The sequence below is a fragment of the Penicillium waksmanii genome (assembly GCF_028829765.1).
Source record: "Penicillium waksmanii strain IBT 27052 chromosome Unknown utg000002l:1.0-3326099.0:1.0-3328782.0, whole genome shotgun sequence".
NCBI classification, from domain to species: Eukaryota; Fungi; Ascomycota; class Eurotiomycetes; order Eurotiales; family Aspergillaceae; genus Penicillium; species Penicillium waksmanii.
In genome coordinates, this window is record NW_026643249.1 from 1456688 (window position 1) to 1482917 (window position 26230).

General features: G+C 50.5%; 9 protein-coding genes across 9 annotated transcripts; 4 read left to right on the forward strand and 5 right to left on the reverse strand.

Annotated features, from left to right (window-relative positions):
* Window positions 1-169: 169 nt before the first annotated feature.
* N7481_002224 (uncharacterized protein) lies at window positions 170-1100 on the forward strand (the record flags this gene model as incomplete). The annotated part of the gene is made up of 2 exons (XM_057261443.1): window positions 170-416; window positions 499-1100. 2 exons carry the CDS (start codon window positions 170-172, stop codon window positions 1098-1100), a joined length of 849 nt encoding a protein of 282 aa, XP_057126375.1.
* A 157-nt stretch (window positions 1101-1257) lies between these two features.
* On the reverse strand, window positions 1258-2223 carry N7481_002225 (PQ-loop repeat-containing protein; the record flags this gene model as incomplete). The annotated part of the gene is made up of 1 exon (XM_057261444.1): window positions 1258-2223. One exon carries the CDS (start codon window positions 2221-2223, stop codon window positions 1258-1260), a length of 966 nt encoding a protein of 321 aa, XP_057126376.1.
* Window positions 2224-3025: 802 nt separating this feature from the next.
* Window positions 3026-4400, reverse strand: N7481_002226 (uncharacterized protein; the record flags this gene model as incomplete). Its single annotated transcript, XM_057261445.1, has 8 exons — window positions 3026-3079; window positions 3135-3465; window positions 3544-3620; window positions 3660-3775; window positions 3848-3956; window positions 4012-4140; window positions 4221-4264; window positions 4328-4400. 8 exons carry the CDS (start codon window positions 4398-4400, stop codon window positions 3026-3028), a joined length of 933 nt encoding a protein of 310 aa, XP_057126377.1.
* Window positions 4401-4970: 570 nt separating this feature from the next.
* N7481_002227 (cysteine--tRNA ligase) lies at window positions 4971-7534 on the reverse strand (the record flags this gene model as incomplete). Its single annotated transcript, XM_057261446.1, has 2 exons — window positions 4971-7079; window positions 7166-7534. 2 exons carry the CDS (start codon window positions 7532-7534, stop codon window positions 4971-4973), a joined length of 2478 nt encoding a protein of 825 aa, XP_057126378.1.
* Window positions 7535-7791: 257 nt separating this feature from the next.
* trm61 (tRNA 1-methyladenosine methyltransferase subunit GCD14) lies at window positions 7792-9219 on the forward strand (the record flags this gene model as incomplete). The annotated part of the gene is made up of 1 exon (XM_057261447.1): window positions 7792-9219. One exon carries the CDS (start codon window positions 7792-7794, stop codon window positions 9217-9219), a length of 1428 nt encoding a protein of 475 aa, XP_057126379.1.
* Window positions 9220-9548: 329 nt separating this feature from the next.
* On the reverse strand, window positions 9549-12261 carry N7481_002229 (UBA/TS-N domain protein; the record flags this gene model as incomplete). The annotated part of the gene is made up of 3 exons (XM_057261448.1): window positions 9549-9650; window positions 9714-11908; window positions 11961-12261. 3 exons carry the CDS (start codon window positions 12259-12261, stop codon window positions 9549-9551), a joined length of 2598 nt encoding a protein of 865 aa, XP_057126380.1.
* Window positions 12262-16729: 4468 nt separating this feature from the next.
* Window positions 16730-20400, forward strand: N7481_002230 (TMEM198/TM7SF3 family protein; the record flags this gene model as incomplete). The annotated part of the gene is made up of 6 exons (XM_057261449.1): window positions 16730-17190; window positions 17240-17288; window positions 17357-17744; window positions 17820-18337; window positions 18417-18911; window positions 18976-20400. The coding sequence occupies 6 exons, from the start codon at window positions 16730-16732 to the stop codon at window positions 20398-20400; spliced, it is 3336 nt and encodes a 1111-aa protein (XP_057126381.1).
* A 219-nt stretch (window positions 20401-20619) lies between these two features.
* On the reverse strand, window positions 20620-21654 carry N7481_002231 (uncharacterized protein; the record flags this gene model as incomplete). The annotated part of the gene is made up of 2 exons (XM_057261450.1): window positions 20620-21463; window positions 21518-21654. The coding sequence occupies 2 exons, from the start codon at window positions 21652-21654 to the stop codon at window positions 20620-20622; spliced, it is 981 nt and encodes a 326-aa protein (XP_057126382.1).
* Window positions 21655-22024: 370 nt separating this feature from the next.
* On the forward strand, window positions 22025-26071 carry N7481_002232 (CHAT domain-containing protein; the record flags this gene model as incomplete). Its single annotated transcript, XM_057261451.1, has 1 exon — window positions 22025-26071. One exon carries the CDS (start codon window positions 22025-22027, stop codon window positions 26069-26071), a length of 4047 nt encoding a protein of 1348 aa, XP_057126383.1.
* Between the last annotated feature and the right edge of the window lie 159 nt (window positions 26072-26230).

Genomic DNA, 26230 nt, shown 5'->3' on the forward strand with positions numbered 1-26230 from the left:
CCAATCCGCGGTCACGTTCCAGTCCACAATCCGTATAATTTCCCCGGTTTCTTCGCTCATCTTGCCCACGATATCCCATTATTCCCACCACATCTTCCATAAACAAAACTTCCACAACTTGAACACCAATCCAAACCACAGCTCCTCCTTCTCAAATCAAAATCTCAACATGGTTCGCAACATTCACATCGCGGTGCTGGATGTTGACATCCCAGCCCGCGGTCTCTACGAAGCCCGCGGCCTCTGCAGCGCACACTTCCGCAGTATCCTCCGCGAGACAGCAGCACACCTGAACGAAACCAACCCAAACATAATCGACCCCATTAATATAACTGTCACACCCTATGATATTCGCGGAGGCCACTTCCCCGAATTCCACCTTATGCGCGGCTCCAACCCCCCAAGACGGATATCCCGTTCTGAACCCTATCGACGCCATCATGATCACCGGCGGCAACCCAGGCGTGTACGAAATGCCACACTCACCCTGGATGCAAGTGCTGCAGAAGTTTATCAGAACCGTTTACGACGAGCACTCCGAGGTTCGCATCTTGGGAACTTGCTTCGGCCACCAGCTCATCTCGCACGCGCTTGTTCGCGATCCCGAGGACAAGGTCCGCGACGTCTACGTCGAGAAGTGCCCTCTGGGAAGAGAAGTTGGAATTTACAAAGTTGATCTTAATAAGGAATTTATTCGGTCGTTCCCTTCGGCTTTCGCTCATCTTCCGCAAAGCCAGATGCGCATCCAGATGTTCCATGGTGATCGGGTCATGGCTGTTGAGAAGGGGGCTCCTGTGTCGCTGAGCGATACCCCGCCCGTTTCCCTGCCTGCTCCATGGATTAATGTTGGAAGTACCCCTATCTGCCCTATTCAAGGCCTTTATAACCCCGGACGTGTGCTGTCTGTTCAGGGTCACTATGAGATGGATGCCTTTGGCTTGACCAAGATGTGCAAGGATGCTGCGCCCACTATGGGATGGAAGGAGTCCAAGCTTGCCGTGTTCCTGGAGCAGGTTGGTCCTGATCTGGTGGATCAACAGGACGATTCTAAGTGCTTTGCTACCGCGGTTGTCTCCTTCCTGTCTGACCTGGAGGGATGACTAGTTCAAGGAAAAAGTACCAGTGTATATAAACAAACTAAAAGTCATAGAAATTTCTCGCATCAACATGAAACTATTGTGCAATATCGTAGATATAGATCTTTTTCTCTCTCGTCATCTTCTTCTTCCTCTTCAAGCTTGGAATTCATTCCAGTATTTACTCATTTTCCACATCATCCTCGTCAGGGGTTTTCCCGTTTCGATACAAGAAAAACTGTGTGAAGATCGCCATGTCTAGCAAAAGTGTGCCCGCACTTCCAACGAGCCAGGATAGATTGACCAACACATAGCGTCCATAAAGCGCAGCAGTCTCGCCGGGACGACAGTGCGCCCGGTGACGATGAGCAGAGACATCCAGCCCATCGGAAAGAGATGACGCACCCCGACAAACAGGCGAGTATGCCAGGATGGAAAGTACATATGTCAAGTTTCCGATACAAGCGAACAAAAAGAAGAGAAGCGACACGCCGTCCGTAGACTTCCGACGAAAATTCAGCAAGAGCTGAGGCAGGCGTGACCCCAAATAGAAGACGGCACACAGGTATCCGAAGAACTGGCCGAGCGGGTCCATGGTGAGGGGTTCGGGCTCGGAGCTCGAGGATTTCGAGCCGGGGCTTACATACCATCCCACAGTTCCAGCCACACAGACCATGACGATGGCCGTGACGTTAAAAAGGAACGATTTGAGGGAGGAGATTTGACGGCGACGGCGTCTTTTCCTCGCAGCGCTCGAATCATTCGAATCGATGAACGGAGTTGCAGGCGAGAGGTGTGTGCCGTCTACGTGAGTATGCAAGATATCACGGAACGAAGTTGCGGAATGGCGTCTTCCTTGTGCAGAGGTTGACGAGTTACGTCGTTGCTGATTTTGAGCGGGATCTTGGATTTGCACATGGCCGTTGGACTTTGGTAGAAGGGATGTCTGCTCGGTTGGTGCTGGAGCGGCGCGATTTCCATTTTCTTGGTCGTCCAATGCGCCAGTGGCGACTGGTTCTGACTCGGGAGATGGCGTTGGCGTTGGCGATGGAGAAAGCTCATCCTTGAGTGTGAAACCTCTATAATAGAAACATTGGCCTAGAAGGACAATGTCCGCCAAGGTATAGTAAAATGCCAATATGATCATGGTTGGCAGTACGCCTTGCATGACGGCACCTAGGATGTTGAAGACATCGCCGGCCAACCACACGATGAGAAATAAGAGTGATAGGCCATCAGCGGATCCGCGTTGGAAATTTTCAATGATCTGTGGCGAGAACACGACTACCCAGCAGGCAAGGGAGATAGATCTGGAATATATATTAGCTGGTGGCCGTTGAGCAAGATCATCGTGATTCTTGATTTCTGATTTCTGATTCGCTGGGTCGGAGAATTAAGAGATAGCTGCATGAGGCGTTGTGCAGCTCTGGAATCCAAGCGTCACACAGAGCCAGGAATCTGATTGCAGAGAAACAAATCACGAAAGATGCGATAATGGGGGCAAACCATACCCGCAGATGCCACTCAAGGCCTCGATGTTCAAATTGACTGCCTGTGGGGGGGAGCATGCTGCCGACGGAGAATGATATGATCGACTGTCGCTCGAATCACAGATTCCGTAAACAATGGGCACCGGACGTGCAGCGCGATGCGAGAGATATAAGAGCCGAAAAAAACAAAGGGATGCTATAATTGTCAATGTCAAAACATGACAATTGGATGAGGAGAGAAAAGTTGGAGAAATCCGCGGGTCCGATGTGAATGACGTCGGGCGGTCACGTGGACACAATCTATACAATTTCAACACCAAAGAGAGTGTGATTTACTATCAGTATTTACTTCATATTGAACCTGTCTCATATTTTAGGAAGAGAAAAATCCAGATAATCTAATTTATTGTATTCCGAATATGTCATCGAGCAACCTCAAGTGGCTGGCACTGGCGGACGTCATGACATGAGCTGCACCAGCTTGTCCTGGAAGCCACAGAAGGCATTGACAGCCTAGTACTACATGTTAACAATTCTGACCCACGACAGGGATTTCTTGTAGTCATACCTCTATCAATTTGACATTACTGGCACCATTAAGGTCAAGAGCAAAAGTGATCTGGAACTTCCCAGAGTCATTCAAATACGAAGTTCCTGGGGCCGGGAGCGGCACAGTCGGAGCAACATCAAATAGCGACGGGGCATTCGCAGGCTTGGGTTGAGTGCTGAGCTGCTCAAGCAAAGGTGGAGAAATAGTTAGGCGATCAATACCAGCAAGGGAGAAAATTTCTTCGGTGGAGGTAAGGCTAGCTCCCAAAACCTGAGTCTTAGCGTTGATCGACTTGTAGTACTCCTGAATTGCCCGACAGAGAGGAAGCAGCTTTGCATGGTCCACAAAACTGCAAAACATCCGATGTCATCAATATAAAGGTCGGACGTAGCACTGTGACTAAAGTTCGAAGATTTATGGGACTCACCCTTCTTGGATATGGGCCCTGAGTTCGTTCACATAGGGCGAGATATAAGTGCATCCCACCTCAGCTGCGAGCACGGCCTGGGACATGGTAAATAGCATGGTACCAAGAGTTCTTACACCCGCAAGTTCAAGTGTGTGGCAGGCCATCATTCCCTCCCAGGTACTGGGGATTTTGATAGCGATGCGAGTAATGTCAAATCCTGGCTGGACGTGCTGGAACAGCTGGACAAGTCCTGAGAGGTTATCATGTAAGAACCACAAAGATATGAAAGGCTAGATAATTAGAGAGAGATGCTCGAACATACGAAGAGCGTTCACAACCGTCTTCTCTTGTGAGTACGAGTGATAGGGGTTTGTCTGCACGAGGACGGTTCCCTGGATGTGACTCGACATTCTCACAGCTAGGCGAACAATCTAGAAAGTGATGTGAGTATACTTTCAATTCAAGTCATTTTCTTTATCAACATACACCAATTTCAACAGCCAGTTCCTCGACGCTGATGGAAGAGTACTTGGGATGGAGGACCTTCGCATCCGCCTTGGCGGAGGCAACAATCTCTGCAGAAGATGGTTTCAATAGTTCCCCGAGGATGATGGCCTGGAAATTATATTAGTATGGATGCTACGGCCTCTGATGTAACTCTTCCTTCGCTTGTTGGTTGGAAAGGTCAGGCTTACCTGGTTCGAGGTAGAGTGTTGGAAAGGACCCAGTGATTTAGCGACTAACTACGGTAAGTGGCTGCGTATAGTCATGCGTTGTTCGAATAGTCAATGTCACTACATACCCTCAATATCCGCTGTGTCGCAGTCCACGACAGTGCGTGAGCGAAGATAGTCTAGTGCGGTCGTAGTAGCCATCTTGTGAATAAAGTAGGCTAACCTTTCCAATCCGAATAAGAGAAATCAAGGAATCGAGGCTTTTAGGTTTGAGGTATTTGATTCCGTCGCGGTAAATAAACACAAGATGGACGGAGAGGTCTAATAAAAGGGCCTCGGGGCTCTCTGCGCCGAACATCCCACCTCCGTACGACCCAGTGGGGAGAAGCTACCCAACGAGGTACTACTAACCGCCGATTCAAGGGTCGGGGTTGAACAAGTGGACACCAGTTTACCCTATGGGGTGTCCCTCCTGCCGGTCCCCATATTCAGCCCACAGCGGGGGTGGGGAGACACGTATTGCTGCGTGTGACCTGGGGATTCCTATCGAAGGAATATGTGCGGATCCGATTATACAACCTCCCAAGGTGAGATTAGGCTAAAAGGCAAAAATGAAAAATGAAAAATGATCTGCTTTGCGAAAAATATCTACTAAGATAGGTATACCAAAACGCCCAACAAATGCAAATCGCGACATGGATATCGCCCCAAAATCCTCACCCCACAGCGTAAATCCCCATCGGTATATTGAATACAACAAAATGCTTTTGTTTATTTGGCTTGGGCGCCATTCCACGCCTCGTGCGCCTTCTTCTGTCGCTCCCAGTCCTTGCGGAGCTTCTTCGTGCGACTCTTCGTGATTTCCTCGCCTGCAGTGTCATGGGTGGGAAGACCCTCGTCATCCCAAGCGCTATACTCGTTGGTGCGGAACATCTCAAGGTGGCTCAGCTTGCCCTTCTCGAGCTGCTTGAGAGCATCCTGATCGCGCTTTTGCTTCTCTAGCTGCTTTTGGCGAGCGCGGGCCTCCTTCTCTTCCCGAGCCTGGATCATCTCGCGGGTGACAGGACGGACGAGGGCCGGGAGGTTATCGCGGTCCTCGAGATAAACACCCAGATCGAAAAGATCAATATCACGGACGCGATCGCAGAGGGCTAGCACCTGCTTTCCAGCGGAATCAGAGGATTGCAGCGAGGAAACCTTGTTCCGGAAGTTGGAAAGAACCTCTGCGTAAGGCTTAGCTGTCTCAGAGGCCTCCGTGGGAGCCTCGATCTTGACTGCATCGGCAATTTGGCTAGACGAGATTCCCTCCTTGGAGCGAGCCGCCAGGCGAACAGTATCACGAATGGTAGAAAGTGGGAAGAGGAACGGCTTGGCCTCCTCGGGAACATCGATGCCTGACCATCCAATCTCGGTGCTATCGGCAGCAGCTGTTCCATTGAGACCGAAGATGTTGACGATGGAAGTAACCCATCGAGCGGCGTCTTGGACGTCCTTCGGGTTCAAAGTAGCCTTGTCCGCGCTGTTGTATTTGGTGATGAATTCGGAGATGGTTTGCATGGCGCCTACAGTATTGAATGAGTCACACAGATGCCTGTGCACGGCATCCTTGGCGGCTTGGAGATCAGAGCCGAGGGTGTTGTCGGTGTTATCTCCTTGGAAGGCCGCAGGGTCCTTGACCTTCAGGAAGAAGTTGTTGACCTTGTCCTCCCAGGAGGCACTAGAGCTAACAAGCTCATCTGTAATCTCAACGCCCTCCTTCCAGCCACCAAGGAGGAAGACGATACGCAAGCTACGCGGGTCCCAGTCTTTCCGGTCCAGAGCTTCGCGGATGGTGGTAAAGTTCTTAAGAGACTTGGACATCTTAGAGCCTGCAATGGAGAGATGACCCATGTGCAGGAAGTAGTTGACCCACTGATCATGCTTGCAAGGGTCGTGCCAGTAAGCTTCACTCTGGGCTAGTTCGTTATCGTGGTGAGGAAATGCAAGATCAATACCACCGGAGTGGATATCCATTTGCTCACCCAGGCGAGCTGAAGCCATGGCTGAGCACTCGATGTGCCAACCAGGGCGACCCTTGCCCCAGGCGCTGTCCCAGCTTGGCTCACCAGGCTTGGATGACTTCCAGAGAGCGAAATCCGAGGCCCCGCGCTTCTCAGTCGTCTTGCTTGCCAGAGAACCTTCGCCCTCAGCGGCCAGCTTGTTGTCGGATCGGCTCCATGGTTCCAGGCGGGCGTATGGGTGTCCGGCACCTTCGAAGGCATCAATGTCGAAGTAAACCGATCCGTCCTTCGTGGCGTATCCAAAGTTGTTCTTCACAATTCGCTCCACAAAACCGGCAATCTCAGCGCCGTACTCGGTAACACGGGTCAGTGCGTCGGGGTCGAGGACGTTCAAATCGCGCATGTCGGTCAAGAAGCGCTCCTCGTACTTTTTGGTGAGCTTGGTGAAGATTCCGTGGTCATTGGCATCAATTGATGCCCCCTTAAGTGCATCCAGGTAGGGGAGCAAGACATCCTGCGCATCAGTGTAGAAAGACTCGGCGAACAAAGCGGCATCGCCAGCCTTACTAGCACCAGCCTCGGCATCCTTCAGCACCTTCGCAGCTGAGGCCGCAGTCTTGATGTGCATTTTCACCTTGGCCTCATCATCGCCAGCTTTCTCGTTGCCCTGCAGAGCTCCTCCGCTCAAGACGGTTGCGTAGGCCTTCTCCACCTCAGCTTGGTACTGCGCAGGGGCTAGCGCAGGATCCAACAGAGAGAGGTTCTTCTTCAGGTATGCAGCGTAGGCGGTTTTCACGGTATCGATAACCTCGGGGGTAATGGTAGGGTTGGTGCCCACGAACTCGCTGAACAGGTGCTGCTGTCTGGCGCGCAGGATGATCTAAGATAAGGAGAAAAGACAACCAAGTCAGCTTTGGAAGTTCGTGCCATAGGAAGATAATCTTTGGCAATATCCCAATCTCATACCTTGTCATCCACATCTGTAATGTTCATCACGAAGTTGACATCGAACTTAAAGTAGTCGCGCATAATGCGCCGAATGATATCGGTGCTAACATAGTTGCGGGCGTGGCCCAAGTGCGCATCGTCGTAGACAGTCGGACCGCAAGCATACCAAGTAACCTTCTTGCCAGCGGGGTCGATTGGAACAAAGGGCGTCTTAGACTTGGTCAAGGAGTTCCACACCTTCAGCGGCGGAAGTTGGACCTCCGAGTTGGTTGGAGGTTGCCGCCAGGGCGGCTGCTGGCGAGACGACATGGGCCTGGATAAAAGTAAGGACCTAAATGCAAACCGCCGTGGAAAGAGAACTGAGGAGGAAAAGAAGGTGAGGGGCATTCAGAAGGAGAAAAGAACTAGAAGAAGGACGCGGGGCACAGCATTGGAACTGGATGACTCGTCGCATCAACACGCACTGATTGGCCTGGCGGCACCTGACCCGCAGCCCTGAGCCCTACTTTCCTCTTTGGGCTCACTTTTTCTTTTGCGGAGACTGACTACTTCAGACTTCAAGACTTCAAGACTCATCTCCAGTTTGACTCAGCCTTGCCATTGACTTGATTTGACTCATTAGGGCTGTGTCTCTCTAGTTCACCATGCCCTCTCCCTTCCTGACCCCCGGCGAATCCGCCCTCGCCGACAATGTCGCCCTTCTCCATCTGCGCCGCGACGATAGCATGCCAACCGTCCTCCGCGCCTTCGACGACAAGAACGAGGGCTACAAGGAGGGAAAGGTCTCCAACACTCGATTCGGCTCATTCCCACACAGCACTCTGATCGGTCAGAAATGGGGCTCTCAGATCGCCGCCTCTAAGGTTGATACTGGCTCTCGCGGCCGCAAACCGACCAAGCGCAAAGCCGAGGAGCTTGATGCATCAACCGGCGCCGACGATGACAGTGCCTCCACAAAAACGCCAGTGGCTGCTAGCAGTGGCTTCCTCCACCTGATGTACCCAACTCCGGAATCCTGGACTCTATCGCTACCTCATCGCACCCAGGTCGTCTACACTCCGGACTACAGCTATATCCTGCACCGACTTCGCGCTCGCCCGGGCAGCACAGTCATCGAAGCTGGCGCTGGCAGCGGCTCTTTTACTCACGCGTCCGTTCGTGCGGTCTTTAACGGATACCCGGGTGACGAACCCGCGACGAAGAAACAACGGTTAGGCAAGGTGTGCAGCTATGAGTTCCACGAGCAACGTGCAGGACGAGTGCGAGAGGAGATTACGGAGCACGGGCTAGACGGGCTGGTGGAGGTGACCCATCGCGATGTCTACGAAGATGGTTTCCTCCTTGGGGACCCGCAAACAGGCCGATCGCCCAAGGCCAGTGCCATCTTCCTTGATCTACCTGCGCCCTGGTTGGCTCTGAAGCACCTGGTGCGACACCCTGCCTCTGGTGGAGAGTCACCGCTGGACCCCAACTCCACAGCTTACATCTGCACATTCTCTCCCTGCCTCGAACAGGCTGAGAAGACGATCCGCATGATGCGCAAACTGTCGTGGCTGAATATCTCAATGGTTGAGGTACAACACAATCGTATCGAGGTGAAGCGGGAACGAATTGGACTCGATTGTGACGGAATTCGCGGCGCGACGGTTTTCCCTAAGACTGTCGATGAGGCTGCCACCAAGCTCCGCGAGGACGACGCGCGCGCCAAACGTTTTCGCTTGGGCCGTTCGGAGGATGGAGAGACTTCTGCCAAAGAGAAGGAGGCTTCCTCCGTAAAGGAGCCAGCTGGCCCGTTGTATAGCGTGGGACGGTTGGTTCATCGCTCAGAAAACGAGCTCAAGACACATACTTCCTATCTAGTGTTTGCCATCTTGCCTCGGGACTGGACTGAGGAGGACGAGCAGAGGTGTCGTCAGAAATATCCCTCGGACAAGGCGGATAATAATGACCGCATCCCAACAGCGAAGAGCAGGAAGCAGATGAAAAGGGAATTCAAGGAGCTCCGCTTGAAGGAGGCCGCGGACGAAAAGATAAAGGCCGAACAACCAGCAGAAGAGACCTCCGAAGCATAGGGAGAGCTTTAACAAGCTTCTCTGTACTGGGCATACTAATTCGGTGTACTATATAAAAGGGGCATTTTCAAAAGCGTTCCATCCAGTCTATACCATTTCTATATGATGTTCAATTTGAATTTATATTCAAACGCAAAATGAATTTATAATCGTAGTCTCATGTGCATATAAGCCACAAGGGCTCTAAGCAAGTATGTTCTAAAATGTACTCCAGTCTGGAGTGGGGAAATGAAGCCAAGACGAGATGGCGATGGAGTATGAAACAATCAAAATGACAAGTGACAGATGACAGATGCCAGATGACAACAAAAGCAGGGTAATAACAAAGCTCAGAGGTTGTTCTCAACTCGAAATTTGTCCCATGCCTCGTTCAATGTCCCGAAGACTGCGCTAGAGATCATGCGCTGTTCGGTCGTGGCGGTGGTGGGAATCTAGTGGATGTGGTTAACAGGAAACTCTTCAGGTCGTAGATGAGCGTAATTTAAAAGACATACCTTATCAGGGTGAACCTTCGCAATACCCTTCATATATTGAATCTTGACCTTGTTCGGCAATACAAGCTCCGCAAGACTAATTTTCTTCCACCCAGACTCGGCCCAGAGCACCGCGTCCAAACTACCAAGCAGTGCACGTAGGTTGTCTTGCTTGCCGTTCTTCCAATTGGTGATCCTCAAATCAACACTTTCAGATAGTGCGAATTTCTCATCATCCTCACGTTCAGCAGCCTTGTTAGCCTCCCGAAGACGGCTAACGGCCTCAGAATCTTGCCCAGTTCCCGAAGAACCGGAAAGATCTGGTAGTGCAGATGGCTTCTTGGGTGCAGGCGTGGGCTTCTTCGCAGGTGCTGCCGGCTTTGGTGGAGCTTTGCTGATTCCAGCGGCCTTTTCGCACCGGTTACGACCTTGGATACTAGTGCTTCCACCATGTCCTGACTCCACTGCCAGCTTCCATGTCTGCGCCGCATCTGCCCATCGCTCGAGGTGTTCCAAAGCCTCCGCCTTTCTCATCAAAGCCTTGCCGAAGAAATCTTTCATCGGCTTCGGCGAATCACCGTTGCCAAGGTCAATCGTTTCAGCTTCACCTTTGGAGGGGCCGATGACGGCAAGCATGGTCTCGGCATCATCAATAACAGCCTTTGGTTCACCGATGCGTAGACCGGTCATAGCACGATTACTGCGGATAATGATCGTGATTGGATGCTTTTCGGGGAGCATACCCAGGGCAGTAGAGTAACTTTCGTGGGCAGCGGCGAAATCACCCCGTTTCCATGCCTCGGCCGCCTTCTCGCGATGACGGTGAGTGGACTGAAGAGCTTGTGGTGAGAGTGGCGGTATAGACCGAGGTGGTGCCTTGGGGCGTACTGGGACCGACGCTGACCTTTGTGGGGCATGAGCTGGTGACGCTGGCTTCGGCTCTTGCGAGGGAGCCGGTGAGTCGAACAAATCGATATTCGACTCGGGAGCTGGCGCTGGTGGTTGAGGTCGTCTTCGCCTGGCTGGACTAACATACGCCTGCGCTGATTGTTCCTCAGCAGCGAATCTCGATGCGCGAGATCTTGGTTCCGCAGAGCTTGGGCGAGATGGTCGTTGCAGGAAGTTGGGTTGCTGGAGGTGTTGAGATGGAGATGGTTGTCGTAGGTCATTCCCACCTGGAGCGGCCGGGCGTGTAGGCTTTCGGGGAGGACCTGAATTTCCACCTTCTAGGAGCATCGCTTCATCAGTGACACTGCTCTGTGGCTGTCCAGTTTCTCCACGTCGGGGAGGCCGCGGGGGAAGTGGCTCTTCGTGTGGAGAGGATGCATCTCTCATCCACTTGGGCTGGCCTGAGTCGTGTTCCGTATTAAACTCATTCACAGCCTGCTGGAATTTCTTGCTTCCCGCTTTCCAGAATGAGCCCGCAGTCTTCAACAGGTTGTTACCAAATTGAGAAGCCACCTGAGCAGGGTCCTTGTCTGCGGCGCCCGGGCTTCGGTTATCCTCACGCGACTGGTGCGATCTCCCTTCCCGCATCCATGAAGGGCCATCGCGATTGCGACTTTGACTTCTGTCTCCTCGGTTATCGGATGGCCCATTCGACGGTTCCCGGCCCTGTGTCTTTTGTCGAGCCTCGGCATGTGCTGATGTCAAAAGGTAGCTAACTGCACCCTGAATATCAGTCCCCGAGTGCGTAGTTCTGAGAGCTTGGCGGGACTTGTCCGCAGGGAATCCCATGTCGACTAATTCCGCAATAGCCCGATCCTCATCACTAGATGGCATAGGAGATGGATTTTGCTCGCGGTCATTGTTGAAAGGCAGCGTTTGTTCTTGCGGGCTTGGTTGACGAGGGATCTCAGACACTGGTTTGCCTAAAAGCCCGAGGAAGTCGTCGTCATCATCTTGAGTCGCAGGGGGTGCAAGTGCTGGCTTTGGTTTCAATTGGTTAAGACCAAAGGGATCGTCGTCGTCGCCTAACGCATCTAAGCCACTCGTGTTATCCTGCATCATGATTCCTGCGCTTGGTGTGCCTTGCCGAGAAGTAGCATCTATCCGCGGAGATGAAGTTGAGTGGGGGATAGGGAAATTCGTTGACGCATCGACCGGTGCCGCGGCGTTGAAAGCGGCTAGTATATCCTCTTCCTTCTCAGCGGGGGGGCGAGATGGTTTGCGAAACCGGTGTCGGGGCCTGGCTGCGAGCGCGACCTTGTTCAAAGCTATCCCAGAACTGTGTATTCTGGCCCCCATATTGGGCTTCGTATCGGCTACGCTTTTCAGCTTCCTGCTTGGCCTTTTCTTCCTGCATGCGCTTCTGTTGTTCCAGGAGAGAGAGGTTCTTATTGTTGTTGGAGGAGTTGAAGGACACTAGATTCGCAAAGCTGTCTCCGGTAGAGGTGGCGGGTTTGGCCGGCGAATTGGAACGGTTCGAAGCAGCGGACATTGGTGTCGATCGACCAGAGGTGCCATTTGATCGTACATTGGGGAACATGAAGCCAGAGCCCATTGGAGGGGGTTTGTTGGCGGGCGCATCTGAGTTGGAGGACCAACTCAGCCCGTTCAAGTCGTCCATAGTGGGCTAGGTGTTGCTCCGGGGAAGAGTTGGAGCTTGGAAAGGATGCCTGATGGAAGTCGGGTGGGTTAGGAGATAATGGACGGATGCAATATATGTGCCATGATCTCACCACGCACACGAATAGTTAATTGAGGATGTTTGCTAAGGACAAGCTTCCTGGGGGCGCATTGAAGGACAGTTGCGCCCCCCTGCTGTGGGGGGGGATCCGGCACGTGATGTTTCATCACCACTTCAGCGGTTATTTAGTAGTGTATGGCTAGTAGTAGATACATAAAGCATAAACAGATCTTGATAGGTGATTTATCTTCCAGGGCTATCCTCATTCATCAAGTCAGTACTTTGTGTTTATTTAAAATGATTTGGTAAGTGGAATCCCCGATTCACATAATACTACTAGTAGTAGTACAATCCATCAAGCTCGGGCGGGCGCAACATATATATAGCAGGTGTGGAGCACGAGTAGTATAATTGGTATTCTATACTTAGAACCACCACTCCACGTGCATTTCTGTTCAAGGGCTGGCAACCTTTATCCGGGTGGGATTTACCACCTACTAGTACTAGGTAGACACTATCTAGTAGGTACTTTGGAATAATCCTCGACCAGGCAACCCGAATATCTACGCAGTACCTTTACGAGAGACCATCCAGTGTGGTAAGACACAAAGGATTCCGATTAGGTTCTCCCTGGGAGCCAAACTCAATCTCCGCCTAGCCAGGAGCCCCTCTGAGCAATTGTGAATTCAATTTTGGTCAATTTTTTAGCTTTTGGTAGAAGCATCCGCCGTTAATATAGTCAACAACGAATGCCATTAAACGCCTCCTTGGGCTTGTTTCCTTCACGGGGAAGCCCATGAGGACGAATAGGACTCTGAAAATCCCAAAAGGAAAAACGCGATAGCTGGTAGAAATTAAAAATACCGATCTAAAGTCCCTGTGAACAAGGAGGGAAGTATTTTCTTCCGAGTCCATTTCGAGTAGTCCACAGTTTTGTTGCAATTGATTATGAGAAGAATGGACAGATAATCAAGTCTATGCAACAATTTGGAGGCTTCCATCATCAATATTTTCATATAAAGACGAAATGCCAATGGGAAGCATTCGGTAGGGATATCAGTTCTTCACCAACTGAGTGAGAGCTTGGTCCATAACAGTGCCATGTAAACGCACGCATTACTATTCCTTCAGATACTGAAATTCAAATCATATCAGCTTTAATATAGCTAGAGCGCCTTAGAATAATAATTTGTTATGGAAAAAAATCAAGGGCATAGCCGACTCGGAGCTGAATGCGCCTGTAGATTTGGAAATATATTGCCTGTCGCGTGCTTTCACCCATGGGTATCCGTAACTTGAACATCCGCAAGAAAAAATAAACATCGAAGCAACTGGCAGTATGCCAAGCCTAGCCAGAACCAAAGACACCGAAAATGCTATCCAGGATACTTCGTACTCGCATTTGATTCCTGACTGTGGCGTCTCTTCGTCTCAACACCGCTAGCTTTATGCGGGGCGCTACCGAGGCGAGCATTGCTGATCTTGGTCGGTCTAGAGATCAACAATATCGCGGGGCTAACAATATCAGACCGACACTTTCACATTCACTCCGCATCAGCCTCTGCAGTACTTCCCGTGTGCGAGCTCTGCCCTCTCGTCTCATGCTCATGCCCCTTACTAAACACATCATTTTCGATGGGTCACAAACAGCACTGCTGGTTAGCCGCGATATTTTTGTGCATAATGCGAATCTTATTATCCAAAGTGCTACGAGTGGGAAACCTGGTCAAAATAATACCATTTGCAAAATATAGCTCACAAGTACACTTGCCCGCTCAGCTGGGCGATGCAAGAGAGAAGCAACATGCGATATTTGCATGTAAAAGTATCAATTCCTTCGAGGTTGATGTATCATTTCAAATGCAATTTACAATACTAACTCGGTATCTAATTGTGTGATCGACGGGAAAGTTAGAAATGACGTGATACGTACTCCATAGGTATAACTCGCGACAGAGATCCCCGCCCTGCTTCGTACGAAGTTCCTACTAGTACTTCGTAAAAATTGAAAAACGCGACAAACTATGGGAATATACAATTCTTTGCCCTATATATAACGAGCCGCTAACCAAGTATAGCCAAGCGTGGTAAATATATTACCATGGACTACACAATATGAAGTGGGGGCGAGCCAAGCTCCCGATTATCCTTTTCAGGTCCGAACACCTTGATCTCCCGAGGAGTGGATACACAACTTTTTAAGGAACCCTCGGCACAGATCGTAATTGTAAGTTCTGATTGCCTCTCTGGAGGACGATGGTCGTGGCCTTAAAACAATATATTAATATATTTAACGTTCATGGGGTGACCTCGGCTTTTGCACCAGGCCGAATGACCTGCAGCTAGCAATGCATCAACTACACCTTACTATATCAGGTTAGGACCATTCGTGGCAGGAAAAGGGGGCCGACCAGCTTGTTCACCCCCCAAAATCCCATTCATGGTCCCGCAGTTTAGGCCGGACTCCGTGCGCTTGAAATTGCAGACTGACCTGGACAGCGAACCGTTGCATCATGTTTCATTTCCTATCCTTCTCCGAATTTGAATCAGAGCTGGCTCGTATATGGAGACGGCGAATGCTGGGAGTTGGTCGAGGAGGAGAGGTACGAGACATTGGTGGGCATCTGGCTGAGTTACCCCTGAGCCACCAAAGTATATCGTATGGGTTATTTTGGAATACAAATACATTTGTGGAAGAAGAAAAAAACTATAGGGAAAAAAAAGCAAGCAAATAATTTCCCCGACTGGTTACATCGAAGCAATGATGTGCGGGAAGGCTCCAGTGATACAATCTGACAAGCCAAAAGCATTTCGAAGGCCTCGACTGAGCCTACACGTGTATATACGCACCTGGTTGACTCGGCCATCTGTACCCGACACAAAATAGACAACTCAAAGCGAGAGTCGACGTGCGTGGGCCAATGCGTTGGAAAGATAGGCTGGGAGTCTCCACCGCCAACTGCAGCACAATGGGATTGCAGCGTTAGGTTCGCAGCTCACTACATGTAGACTCGGACATCAAGATGGGCCGTTGTCTTAGAGGGAGAACCCGACTCCTTGCCTGGAAACATCCCCGATGCATGCAAAAGTCGGCAGCTGGCAAAGTCAATTTTGTGCCCAACCACCCAGGAACAATGCATGCACGGCGCCGGAGCCGTTGTGATAGGCCAACGAGCGTGCAGGGACAGCGAATGGAGGACGGCTAACGAGGACAACAACTCGACAGATCGAGTGGCCATGACCCCACTCGCCCGCGAACCCCTAGTTGCGGATGGCGCCGATACCTCCGATGACCTCGTCTCTGTCAACTTGAATTCATCGTGCTGCTTGCAGCTGTTGCCCGTGCTAGCAATTGACGGTGAACTTAGCTCGATAGATATGTACGGAGTACCTCGTACATATACAGCCTCTACCGCGCCTTTATACGAGCCGCCCAGCCTTTGGGGGCTGACACTATTGAAGCCGCAAAGTGACAGATCATTGGAATCTGTCATTAGTATCTTGGCCACATTCCGCGCGTTGACCAAGCGATCTACACGGCTTCCGGCGGATCAGCAGGCTTTTTTCTAGCCAGAGTCTCACTCAGGCATGTTGTGAACAGGGAACGGACGATATCTTTTGTTGATTAATTTACGATCCGGTATTTAACAAGGTCTGACCGGATCAACCCTGGCGGACAGGTCGGATGGGAGGACCGAGGAGAACGACTAGTAAATGAAAAAACACTCTAGTGGATTTAGCAGGTTAGACGAAGAGGGCCAGGGGGGTGGGAGGAAGAGCCAATCTCCGAACAAACGGCGAGGCTCCTAATCTCCTTTTGTCGTGAGGGACCCGCCACTGATGCAGCGTGAAGGAGCTGATCCTTGCTCGATCGACAATTCTCGATCGGTGGGTCTATGGATACATGGGTTGATGATATGATGGGTCCATACCCTAAGGTACGGAGTAGCCACACTCGCGTGGGTGTTTATTGTCCAGTACCTTGTCGCTTGACCCTGCCCCCCAAAACTCAAATACAATTTGTTAAACAATTGATGGTCTTTTTCGGAAGCCCCGCGTTCTGGAATTTCCGACTAGCGGTGTCATCTGCTCGTTTATATGTAGGGGAGTCCGGGGCTGGGCTCCAGCCTGACTTTTCTTGACCTTTTTTGCTAATTTGATCGCATATAGCTCGATACCCTTACCAAACGCCTCACCTCGACCATTATATTATTAATTTTTCCCTTTCCTATACACCGACCTCCCTTGATACCCAGCCTTCCTCAACCTCCAACATCATATACGCGAGCCTACCACTGGGATATGCGATCGGCATTCGGAAAACACTCTATTCTCATATAGAGGCGCCACTGAGACAAGACACTACGTCAACAAATTGCGCGCGCGTGATTGAGCTGAAACTTTCAACATGAAGTGGCCATTATTTTTCACGATCCTCCTGTTGTTTCTGTACTGCAGTGAGACATTAGCTGCCCCGGCAGTGGAGTTTCAGCGCCGAGAGCCGGACGCCATTGCGACTACCGATCAAAGTGAAGAACAGAGCGCGACCAAAACAGCAACAGACAATGGATCAACCCAGACATCCACAACGACCGCGACGGACGCGAAGGAAACCAAGACAACCACATCCAAGGCCGCTCAAACGGCCTCTACTACTACAACTAGCGATGCCACAACTGTTGCGACTACCGTTCCATCGCTAGACACCTCTGCCGCATCTGGCGGCTCATCATCACAAAATTCAACAAAGTCAATATATACTGGAGGACTCCCGCTTCAGCCCGACCTCAGCCCAGCGTTAGGAGTGGGTGGGTTCATTCTGTTGATATCCGGGGCAGCTCTGGCCCTGATAGGAATCCGGAAAAGATGGTGTGTTTTCAACAGGAGGATATAAAAGGGCATTTCTAATGATTGACAGGCTTTATATCTCTTTATCCACAGCATTCCTCGCAGCATTGGGCGTAATAGTAAGTTTCCTCGGGGTTTTCGATACGATGACAATATGGGGTGTCACTGACTGATAACTCTAATTCAGGTTCTGATCGAATATGTGATGAACCCACCCGTCACTAATGCAGTACAGGGTGGATACCTTGTTGCTGTAGTTGTCACTGGAGCTGTGTTTGGTGGACTAGCTCTGGTTTTCAAAGAAATCACCGAAGGACTTTGCTGTCTATTAGGCGGTTTCTGCATTGGGATGTGGTTGATGACTGTCAAAGCCGGAGGTCTCGTCACCGAGAGCGGAGCCAAAGTTGGATTCATCATCGCATTCTCTGCTGGGTTCTATTGTCTATCCTTCAGCCACTATACTCGCTCCTATGGGTCTATGGTCTGCACTTCTTTTGGAGGCGCCACTGCCTTGGTCCTCGGTATTGATTGTTTCAGTCGGGCGGGCCTCAAGGAGTTCTGGCTCTATGTCTGGGGTAAGTTCATTTCTATTACCTTTCTCCAAACCGCAATATTGTACGAGATACCAGAGTTCTAACGCTTCGACACAGGACTGAATGATAACATGTTCCCGCTGAACACCAACACTTACCCCGTTACGCGTAATATTCGTGTCGAGCTTGCTATCACAATCATTGTGACTGTATTCGGTGTCATTGCTCAGATGCGACTGTGGAAAGTGATCAAAGAGCGCAGAGCAAACGAAGCAAGTTCTCGCGAAGAAGAAGAGAAAAAGAAGGAGGAGGCCGAAGCGGAAGTCGGCCGACAGCTCGAGAAGAAGAACCAGCAGGAGCGTGCTGAATGGGAACGGATGTATGGCAATGGCAGCGCCAAAGAGCCCTCATTGACCGAGACTGCGGTGGCTGATGACTCAAGAAGAGGATCGGACGGCTTCAACTCCTCAAATAATGAGACTGCACATTCCATCGAGATGAAAGAAATGGCGTGTCCCGATGCCCAAGGTGACGCTTCTGACTGCGGCAACACGCTTGATGCAGTGGAAGAAGTCACCCCGGAAGGCGCAGAAGAGGAGGACAGTCCAAGCTGCGGTCAAAGCCACCACACGCCGGTTGATCAAGATGAATGTGAGCCTGACTCGCACTCGAATGCTGATATATCGCGACCTGCCACTCCGCCCCCCCGAAAAGGCTTTCCATGTGAGCACGAATGTACGGGATGATACCTCCGAAAATGGTGCTATTATGGGCTCCGAGGCTGGTACGCCTCGATCAAAGCGCTTATCGGGAATGTCATTCAGGAATCGTCTGTCATGGCGTAGTGGCAACGGGGCGAAATTAAATCACCAATCAGAGTCCGAGGAAGCTCTGGTTGCTCACGATGATGCTACTTCCTCCGTGGCTGGAGTTGTCGATGACATTCAAACACTGAGCTCCCGTCGGTCAAGTATCGCATCCGAAATCCACAAGGAGACAGATGATGCCACGCAGCAGAGCGAGTCAACTGTGAAACCGCTACCTCAGAAAAACATTCTCCAAGAAGCCGAAGAGAACCATCTCAACTCCCAGCCAGAAAAACCAGCGAAGTCAACTGTTGTTGTAGATTCATCAGAAAGCCGTCCAGAGGACGCAAACGTTCTCATCTTACAACAAACCAACGACGTGCAAAAGTCCACCGAGAAATCCGTTTTGGAGGAGAAAACAACACCCCCCCCCTAAATACAAGGATCTCCCGACAAAGCAACCCGAGCTAGCAGCAACGGCCGAGCCATCAGATATACCCGAAGTCACGGAGAAGGCTGAGACAGCAGGGAAGATTGAAGAAGTTCAAAAAGGCCGGACGGAGATTGAGAAGGCAGAGACACCTGGCGAAGAGCCTAAATCTCAAAATAACTCAAAGGACGTTTCCCTGGAAAAGCAATCAAAGTCTCCTCCAGGACCTGTTGAAAAGCCCGAAGAAATTCCCGAGCTCCGAGCTGCCGAGACCGAAACGAAACCCGAACCCAAGCCTAAACCGCAACCGTTACCTATTAAGAAGCCAGTAAAACCAAAGCTGGACACTTCGACGGTCAATCGTATCCCGGAGCGGACTTCAAAGGTTGTCCATACATTCCGTACAAACGAGTGGGCCAAACATCTGGCAGATGCCGAAACGCCTGACCTTGAGCCTCTCGAATTTGAGCCTGAGCCAATCGAACATACGAAGGCTGATGAGGCCGCTGCTCCAGTCAACGTTGATGAGCTGCTCCAGACGCCGCTTAATGCCCAGCCTCCCCCGGCTGTGACCAGCCCCGTGGAAAGCTCAACAAGTCCCGATGAAGCTCGCCGACGATCCCGTCTCTCAATGGCCCCTGTCACCGACGTGCCTCGTTCAAAGACCAGAAACAGCACTCACATGATGTCTGGAGCCAAATCACCAATGATGTCTCGGAATGTTTCATCATCTTCTTTGGTTGCGCAGCAGCTCGCAGCAGACAACGGTCTTGGTCCTCTCAGAAGTCCCTCGGCACCACTACTGACTATTACTATGCCCAATACTGGACATGATAATGACAAGGAGCAAATAGAATCACCTCGCTGGAGTGGGCCGCCACCTCTTCTTGCCGTGCGTGAGGATATGGTGCGCAACCGAATGTCATCAACCTCATTACGATATGACCCATGGGGATCGCGAAATGCATCGCGACAGTCCTTGGTTGACCCAGGTCGAGTTATGTCACCAACATTGTCCATTCCCGATGAAGGAGACGAGGAGCTGACGGGAATGGCCACACCAACTCACGACGATGACGATGTTCCACTCTCCAAGCGCCGCGCCATGCTCCAGCGTCAGACCATGGAGTCGCCGTCAACGACAAGCCTTCAAGGCTTTGACAGAGCCCGATCGTCTCCGTCTGCTTCAACAAATCCCGGAAAGCCAGCCGCAGCAATGGCGGCATGGCGCCAATCGATGCGAGAAGACATCTCGTCCAGACGTGATCTACTATCACTCAATTCATCACCGACAAGCCCCGAAAGACCGCAAAGTCTCTGGGGGTCTGTACAGCAGATGAAGGACGCCTCAAACACGCGAGTGGGCGACGCAATTGCGGAAGGCATGCAAAAAGGCAGCATGACCGATCTGCATCGCCAGGCAATGCGGCGAATGCAGGCTTCCGCCAACCAAAAATTGTAGATGTTGATGAGTTTTGATACCCTTTTGTTTATTCGTTTATTTTACTTTCCTGCCTGCATTTTTTCGGCCATTCATAATTCGGAGTTTTGGGAAACACGAACGAGACGTTATAAATAAAGTTCGATGCACATAATTCCTAATGAAATAATATTTCAGGTCAATGCCCTAACACATACACAATGCGATCTAGATTTCTCTAATGCTCCTCCGCTCAACTATTCACTGCAAGAAGTGCTTCGGCGCCTTTTCAAACATCTGGATTGCCTGTTCCAACCTCTTTTCATACCCCTCCTCTTCCTGGCCATCCTGATCATCTATCATTGATTCATCTTGCTCAATCTCGAGTCCAAGTTCAACTTCCCTCTCGCCTGCACCTCGGGCTGTATTCACAGACAAGATATCGCGATATAGTCCCATCGACGCTGGTAGTTTAACCCCATCAATACCGCCTTTGCCCATTTTGATGAATCGCGCGTCAACCAGTCGATACTGAGCTGCCCAGACATGTGGGTCGGCTACTTCCATAGCCATTTCCCATGTCGAACCGGCGCCCAGACTGACTGACCCACCAACAGGTACGCCTGATAGAGCACCGATTATAGCCGACGAGACACCTGCTGATATATTTGCACTCTGGCCATTTGATACTACTGCCCGAGTCCCTTCCAGAAGGTATAGACCAGTCAAAAGCCATACCTTGGGCCGACGAGCGAACTTGAAGTTGAGAAGATAGGCACTATGTGCGGCCGAGAGCCATAGTTTGAGCTTTTGCTGTGCTGCTGGAGTTGTGAGGATGTTATCTGTGAGGAATGCCTCAGGACTGCGTATTAACAAGTCAATATTGATTAACGGATTCAGGAGCGGAGGACTAGCATACTCTTTCAACGTGATTCTAGACCCTTTTTCCGCCACGATGATTCGTTCACGGTCTTTGTGGTATGCAAGACCGAGATTCATGATATCGCCAGCCTCCACGCCGACGGCTGGAGATAAACGCGAGTAGCCCCGGAATACCGCGTTTGATATATTGGTGGTATAGGCATGCTCAAGCAGGCCATTTTCGCTAAAGAAAGGGGTCAACCCAATTGACCACAGCAGACAAGGAAAGAATACTCACTCTAGTAATTCATGGGTGTGGTGACGAGCAATCATCGGCTGCCAATATTTCTCCAAGACCAGCGAACCAAGGGTCAGCGCCTCGGGCCGCTCCCCGACTCCATACAAAAAGAACGAAGAGTCATCACTGGCCCCCATACTGAACAGATCCAAGAATGCTTAAATCGCCAAGATCAAATCAACCATGCACGATGTGTGGATTAGTGTTCAAGTGTCGTCCTGGGCGCCATGCCGCTATTTACTCTATCTTTTGCTTGTTTTTTGCCTTGCTGTCACCGCGGGGCTTCAAGCACCCCCGCTAATCTTTCTAACCTGAATCGGGCAAGATTTGGCGAGCGGATTTGACAACCCCGGTGATAATACTATCAGATATGATGGGATAGGGCACTCTAATCACTTCAGAGTTCCACATCTGCTTAGTGCTTATCTCGAGCGGACATCGAGGATTTTCTGTTACCGGAGGAGAGAAACAAACAATGTTGCTTCACCCCCACTGCTGAAAGCAATGATGGATTTCGATCACTTCCTCGATCTCTGCGGAAGATCCCTCTTTGCTGAAGAATATCGAGGAGATTTAGATGCGGCATGGGACTTACTTCAGAAAGAGCAGCCCAAGGCAGATGCGGGGCCGGACGCTTGCGCGGAGTATCTGCGGTGTTCCTCAATCTACTCGATCTTGATCGGCAGGTTCGGAGATGCTTATAAGAGCCTCGACAAATTGCAGAGAATTTTGGATCAAGTTTCTCCAGAATGGGGTCTGCGATTTACGAATTACTCCCTACTCGCCGACTATACTCGCCGCTACCCTCCATCCCTGCACTTCTATCACGAACGAGGTCGGCCAGTCAATGTTGCAATGTTGAGCGACATTGTCGGCCCCTTTGATATCATGCAACAAATGCTGGCTAATGTAAATAAATACATGGCCCAGGGCGTGATTCGTGACCAAGGCTTCTGTCAGATTCTGGGTGCCACATCCGGTTTTCCTTTGCTACTTCGGAACGCAATAGGTCGCTACCATCCGTTGTCGCCAGGTAACGGGGTAAATGCAAATACCAAGGACCCTGCGGTAATATTAGAAGCATTGTCAACATTTTCAGCTTCATTGATCAAATATCGCGACTTGTCAGAGAAGAATGGAGCAAAAGGAATCGCGATCTATTTGGGCCAGTTGATTCTTGAACTTCATTTGGCATGCCAAAGTCCTACCTCCGCGGATATTATGAAAGAGATGTATCAGCAGTGTGATAGCATCAGCGACTATACTGGTCTAGCAAGACTAAAGATGATGGAAGGGGATAGTCTTGTGGGTCCGGGATTTACCAGCCCTCTCTCGTTGAATATCATCATTGCGGATTCGTTTTCAGGTACTGCGGATGACTCAATATGGGATCCTATTGAATTCAACCTCGATTTTTCTTACTCCTCCGAAGCCCGAGATTGTTACGATGCTGCACTGAACCTTTTCCAAATGTCCGGCTCGCAACGCGGACAGGCAGCGATTCTACTTCGCCAGGCCTGCTGTTTACACAACTCCGTACGCCATGAGCGAATTACAGATCCACAGCACTTGGATACACTAGCGGAGGCAGAGTTGAAGCTCAAAGGCTCTATGGAGCTATTCGGTCGAGACGAAACAAACTCTCAGATCGCCAGAGCCCATCAAATATTGATAGGTATCACGAAAGGGAACCCCCGCGAAGCGAAGGAAACTGCATCATCCATAGGCATTTGGGGTGCTGAGGCCCGAAATGAAATAGTTGTCCACTTCATCGCTGTTCTTTTTCTAAGATTTGGACATCAAGAATGGTTCAAGTTCTCCAACATGGATACTGCTCTACTAGCTTGGGAATGCGCATACGAAGTAGCGAAGCCCATTGAAGATGTCATTCCGCTATTCCAGTCACTGGTTTCTCGCGCTTGGGTCCACCACGAAATGTTCAACTCAGATGCATGCCGAATTCTCACCGAGGAGGCACTTGGCATGCTTGATAAAGTAATCGAATATCTTGACTCGAAAATCGAAAGTAACGGCGATGACCAGCTAGGAAAAACAGACAGGTCGACGCTTCTGACTAGCAAGTCAAATCTGCTTTGGACTTTCAGCCACAAGGTTAACAGTATCTATCTACGACTAGAGGATCTACAGCGATTCCACGATTTTCAAACAAAATTCGCCTTTTGGATCGAAAATGATCCCTGTTTCCATCATTTTCGAGAGCGGTTACAAGAAGAGGACCGGACATGGACTTTCGACCCTGCAATTACCTATCCGCGCAGCAAAATAAAAGGCATGTGGAAAAAGGCTCTTGCAGATGATGCTGCAAAGATGGCACATGGGTCAGCAGAAATTTCATACCGTCGTCTGCTAGAAGAGGGTGATGTAACCAAGGCTGAAGCTTGTTTCAGTCAATTTATCGAGCAATCAGAGAACAAGCTTGAGCGTGTCTGGGCTAGAGACTTGTATCGAATACTAGCCTGCGAGCGAGTCGGCGATGCAACTAAGGCGCGCGAAATTTTGGACTCCATGACGGATAACGAGCTATTTGATGGAAACATCGATGATTTCCAGCAAGGTTACGGTGTTAGAGGGACTTTTCCTACGGTGGCGGAGAATGCGCTGTCGTTCTGTGTGTTTGGGTGCGACTTGGACAGAGGTCATCGAGTCATCGATATTATTTGCAAGATATCACCGACGTTCTTCGAGCAACAGAATGAAAGCGCGCTGGACTTTTCGTTTCGCCTTGGCTTTTTCGGTGCTGTGATGAGGGATAAACGGTCACTGGCAGAATTGGCGTTCTCTAAGCTACTCGAGGCCCGAAATATTATCGACAGACGAAGACTCCAGACGACCGACTTGGATGCGAAGATTGGAAGCTCCACGGCCGCATGGACAACTGAAGTCTATTTGAATCTTGCGCGGATCTGTCTTAGTTGGAACGATTCAAAGACACCCATTGAGCTTGCTTCCAAATATGACCATGGTCATTTCGAAGATATCTCTTGGACGGAGCATGCGCTTTTGTTTGTTGAGATGAGTAGAGCGCGGGCAGTGCTTGAATCCCTGCAGTCTCAGGCAAAAGAAGCGCAAAGGGTCTCTAGTGCGCCAAAGGTGGCTCCTCTCACTGCTGCAGTTCATAAACGGCGACTGCTGCGATCCCTGAGCTCCCTGAAGAGTCTGACCCCCGAGCAAGAGAAGGAAATATCTGATCTTCGGGAGGAAATCAAAATCCTTGAACAGGATGGGAATTTGTCGTCTGCCACGACATTCATTGAAACGGTCAACTCTATTGTTCAGCCTCAACAGCTTTATGAAAGCATCGATGAAAATGCGGTGGTAGTAGAAGCTACATTTGGACCTCGTGGGCTTGTTGCATTTGCGATCACCAGGGAGGGCATTCAACAATCGATCCAAGGACCGACTCGAAATGTTGATATACGTCGACCCGTCATGCTGTCTATGCAGATTCTGCGAGAAATGACAGGATACGCTGGAGAAGAGGAAGACATTTGCAAAAGAAAGATAAATGAACTGACCAAAGGCATTTCGGACATCTTGCTGTCACCTTTTACGGATACTATCCGATCAAAATCCCATGTCATTTTCTCCTTGTCGGATCCACTCACTGCATTTCTATTTTCGATTCTCCCTTTCGATGGGAAGCCCTTGATCATGCACGCGGCTGTTTCACAGGTGCCTAGCCTCACGGTTTTGTATTACCTGTCCCAGCGCGAATCGGAATCGGTAGCACCATCTGTCTCTGTTCTAGCCAAGTCACCACAGGAGACCGACGAACCATTGGGTGCGACAAGGGGTGGCACGGAGGTCAATTTACACATGGCGGGCATTGAAGCCGTTAACATTGCGCGTATGTTTGCTACGTGGCCTATCGAAGCATCCCATCTCTCGAGAAAAGATTTCCAAAAGTACGTGGAGGGCGGATCTCGAATCATGCATGTTGGGACCCACGGAGACATCAACTACCGTAATCCGTTGCTTTCGTCCATATCCATTGGGCACGGCCAGGATTTCCGCGTGGTCGACATGTCTGCGACTCGTAGCAGGGTGAATCTTCTTGTTTTTGCCGCGTGTTTAAGTGGGTTTGGAAAGGCGACTATTGGTAGTGAAGTTTTAGGGTTCTCCCATGTCGTTTTAAGTACGGGCTGCCAGGCCTACATGGGATCATTGTGGAAAGTGAGCGATTTCGGCTCTATGTTTTTGATGACGCTGTTTTATCGACGGTTGAAGAGCCATCCGGAGCTAGCGGTTGGGGAACTAGTTAGGCAGGCACAACTGGACCTCTTTAGCATGGATGGAGATAGGGCCAGTGTGTTGCTTGATGAAATGGTAGAACCGTGGGAAACTGGAAGCTCACGGGAGCAAGGAGGATCTGAGGGCGCAGAGCAGAGTGCAGCCGAGTTTGTGCCAGATGCCGAGTTTCTTGTACTGACTTTGAGGATGATTCTCAGTCAGCTGGACTGGACTAGTCCATTCTATTGGGCACCTTTCACTCTGGTGGGATATGGAGGTTTCCGATTTATGGGCCAAGACTAGCAGACAGGCTTGGTATTCATGAACACTGGCAGCCTGCCAGTGGAGATCCCTGGTTCGATAGATGATATATGCATATTTGAATATATGCTAGTGATGCATCGGTAGTTCCGCCTGGGCACTAGTTACTAGGACCTTGAAAGGGGCGTTGATCGTAGTGGC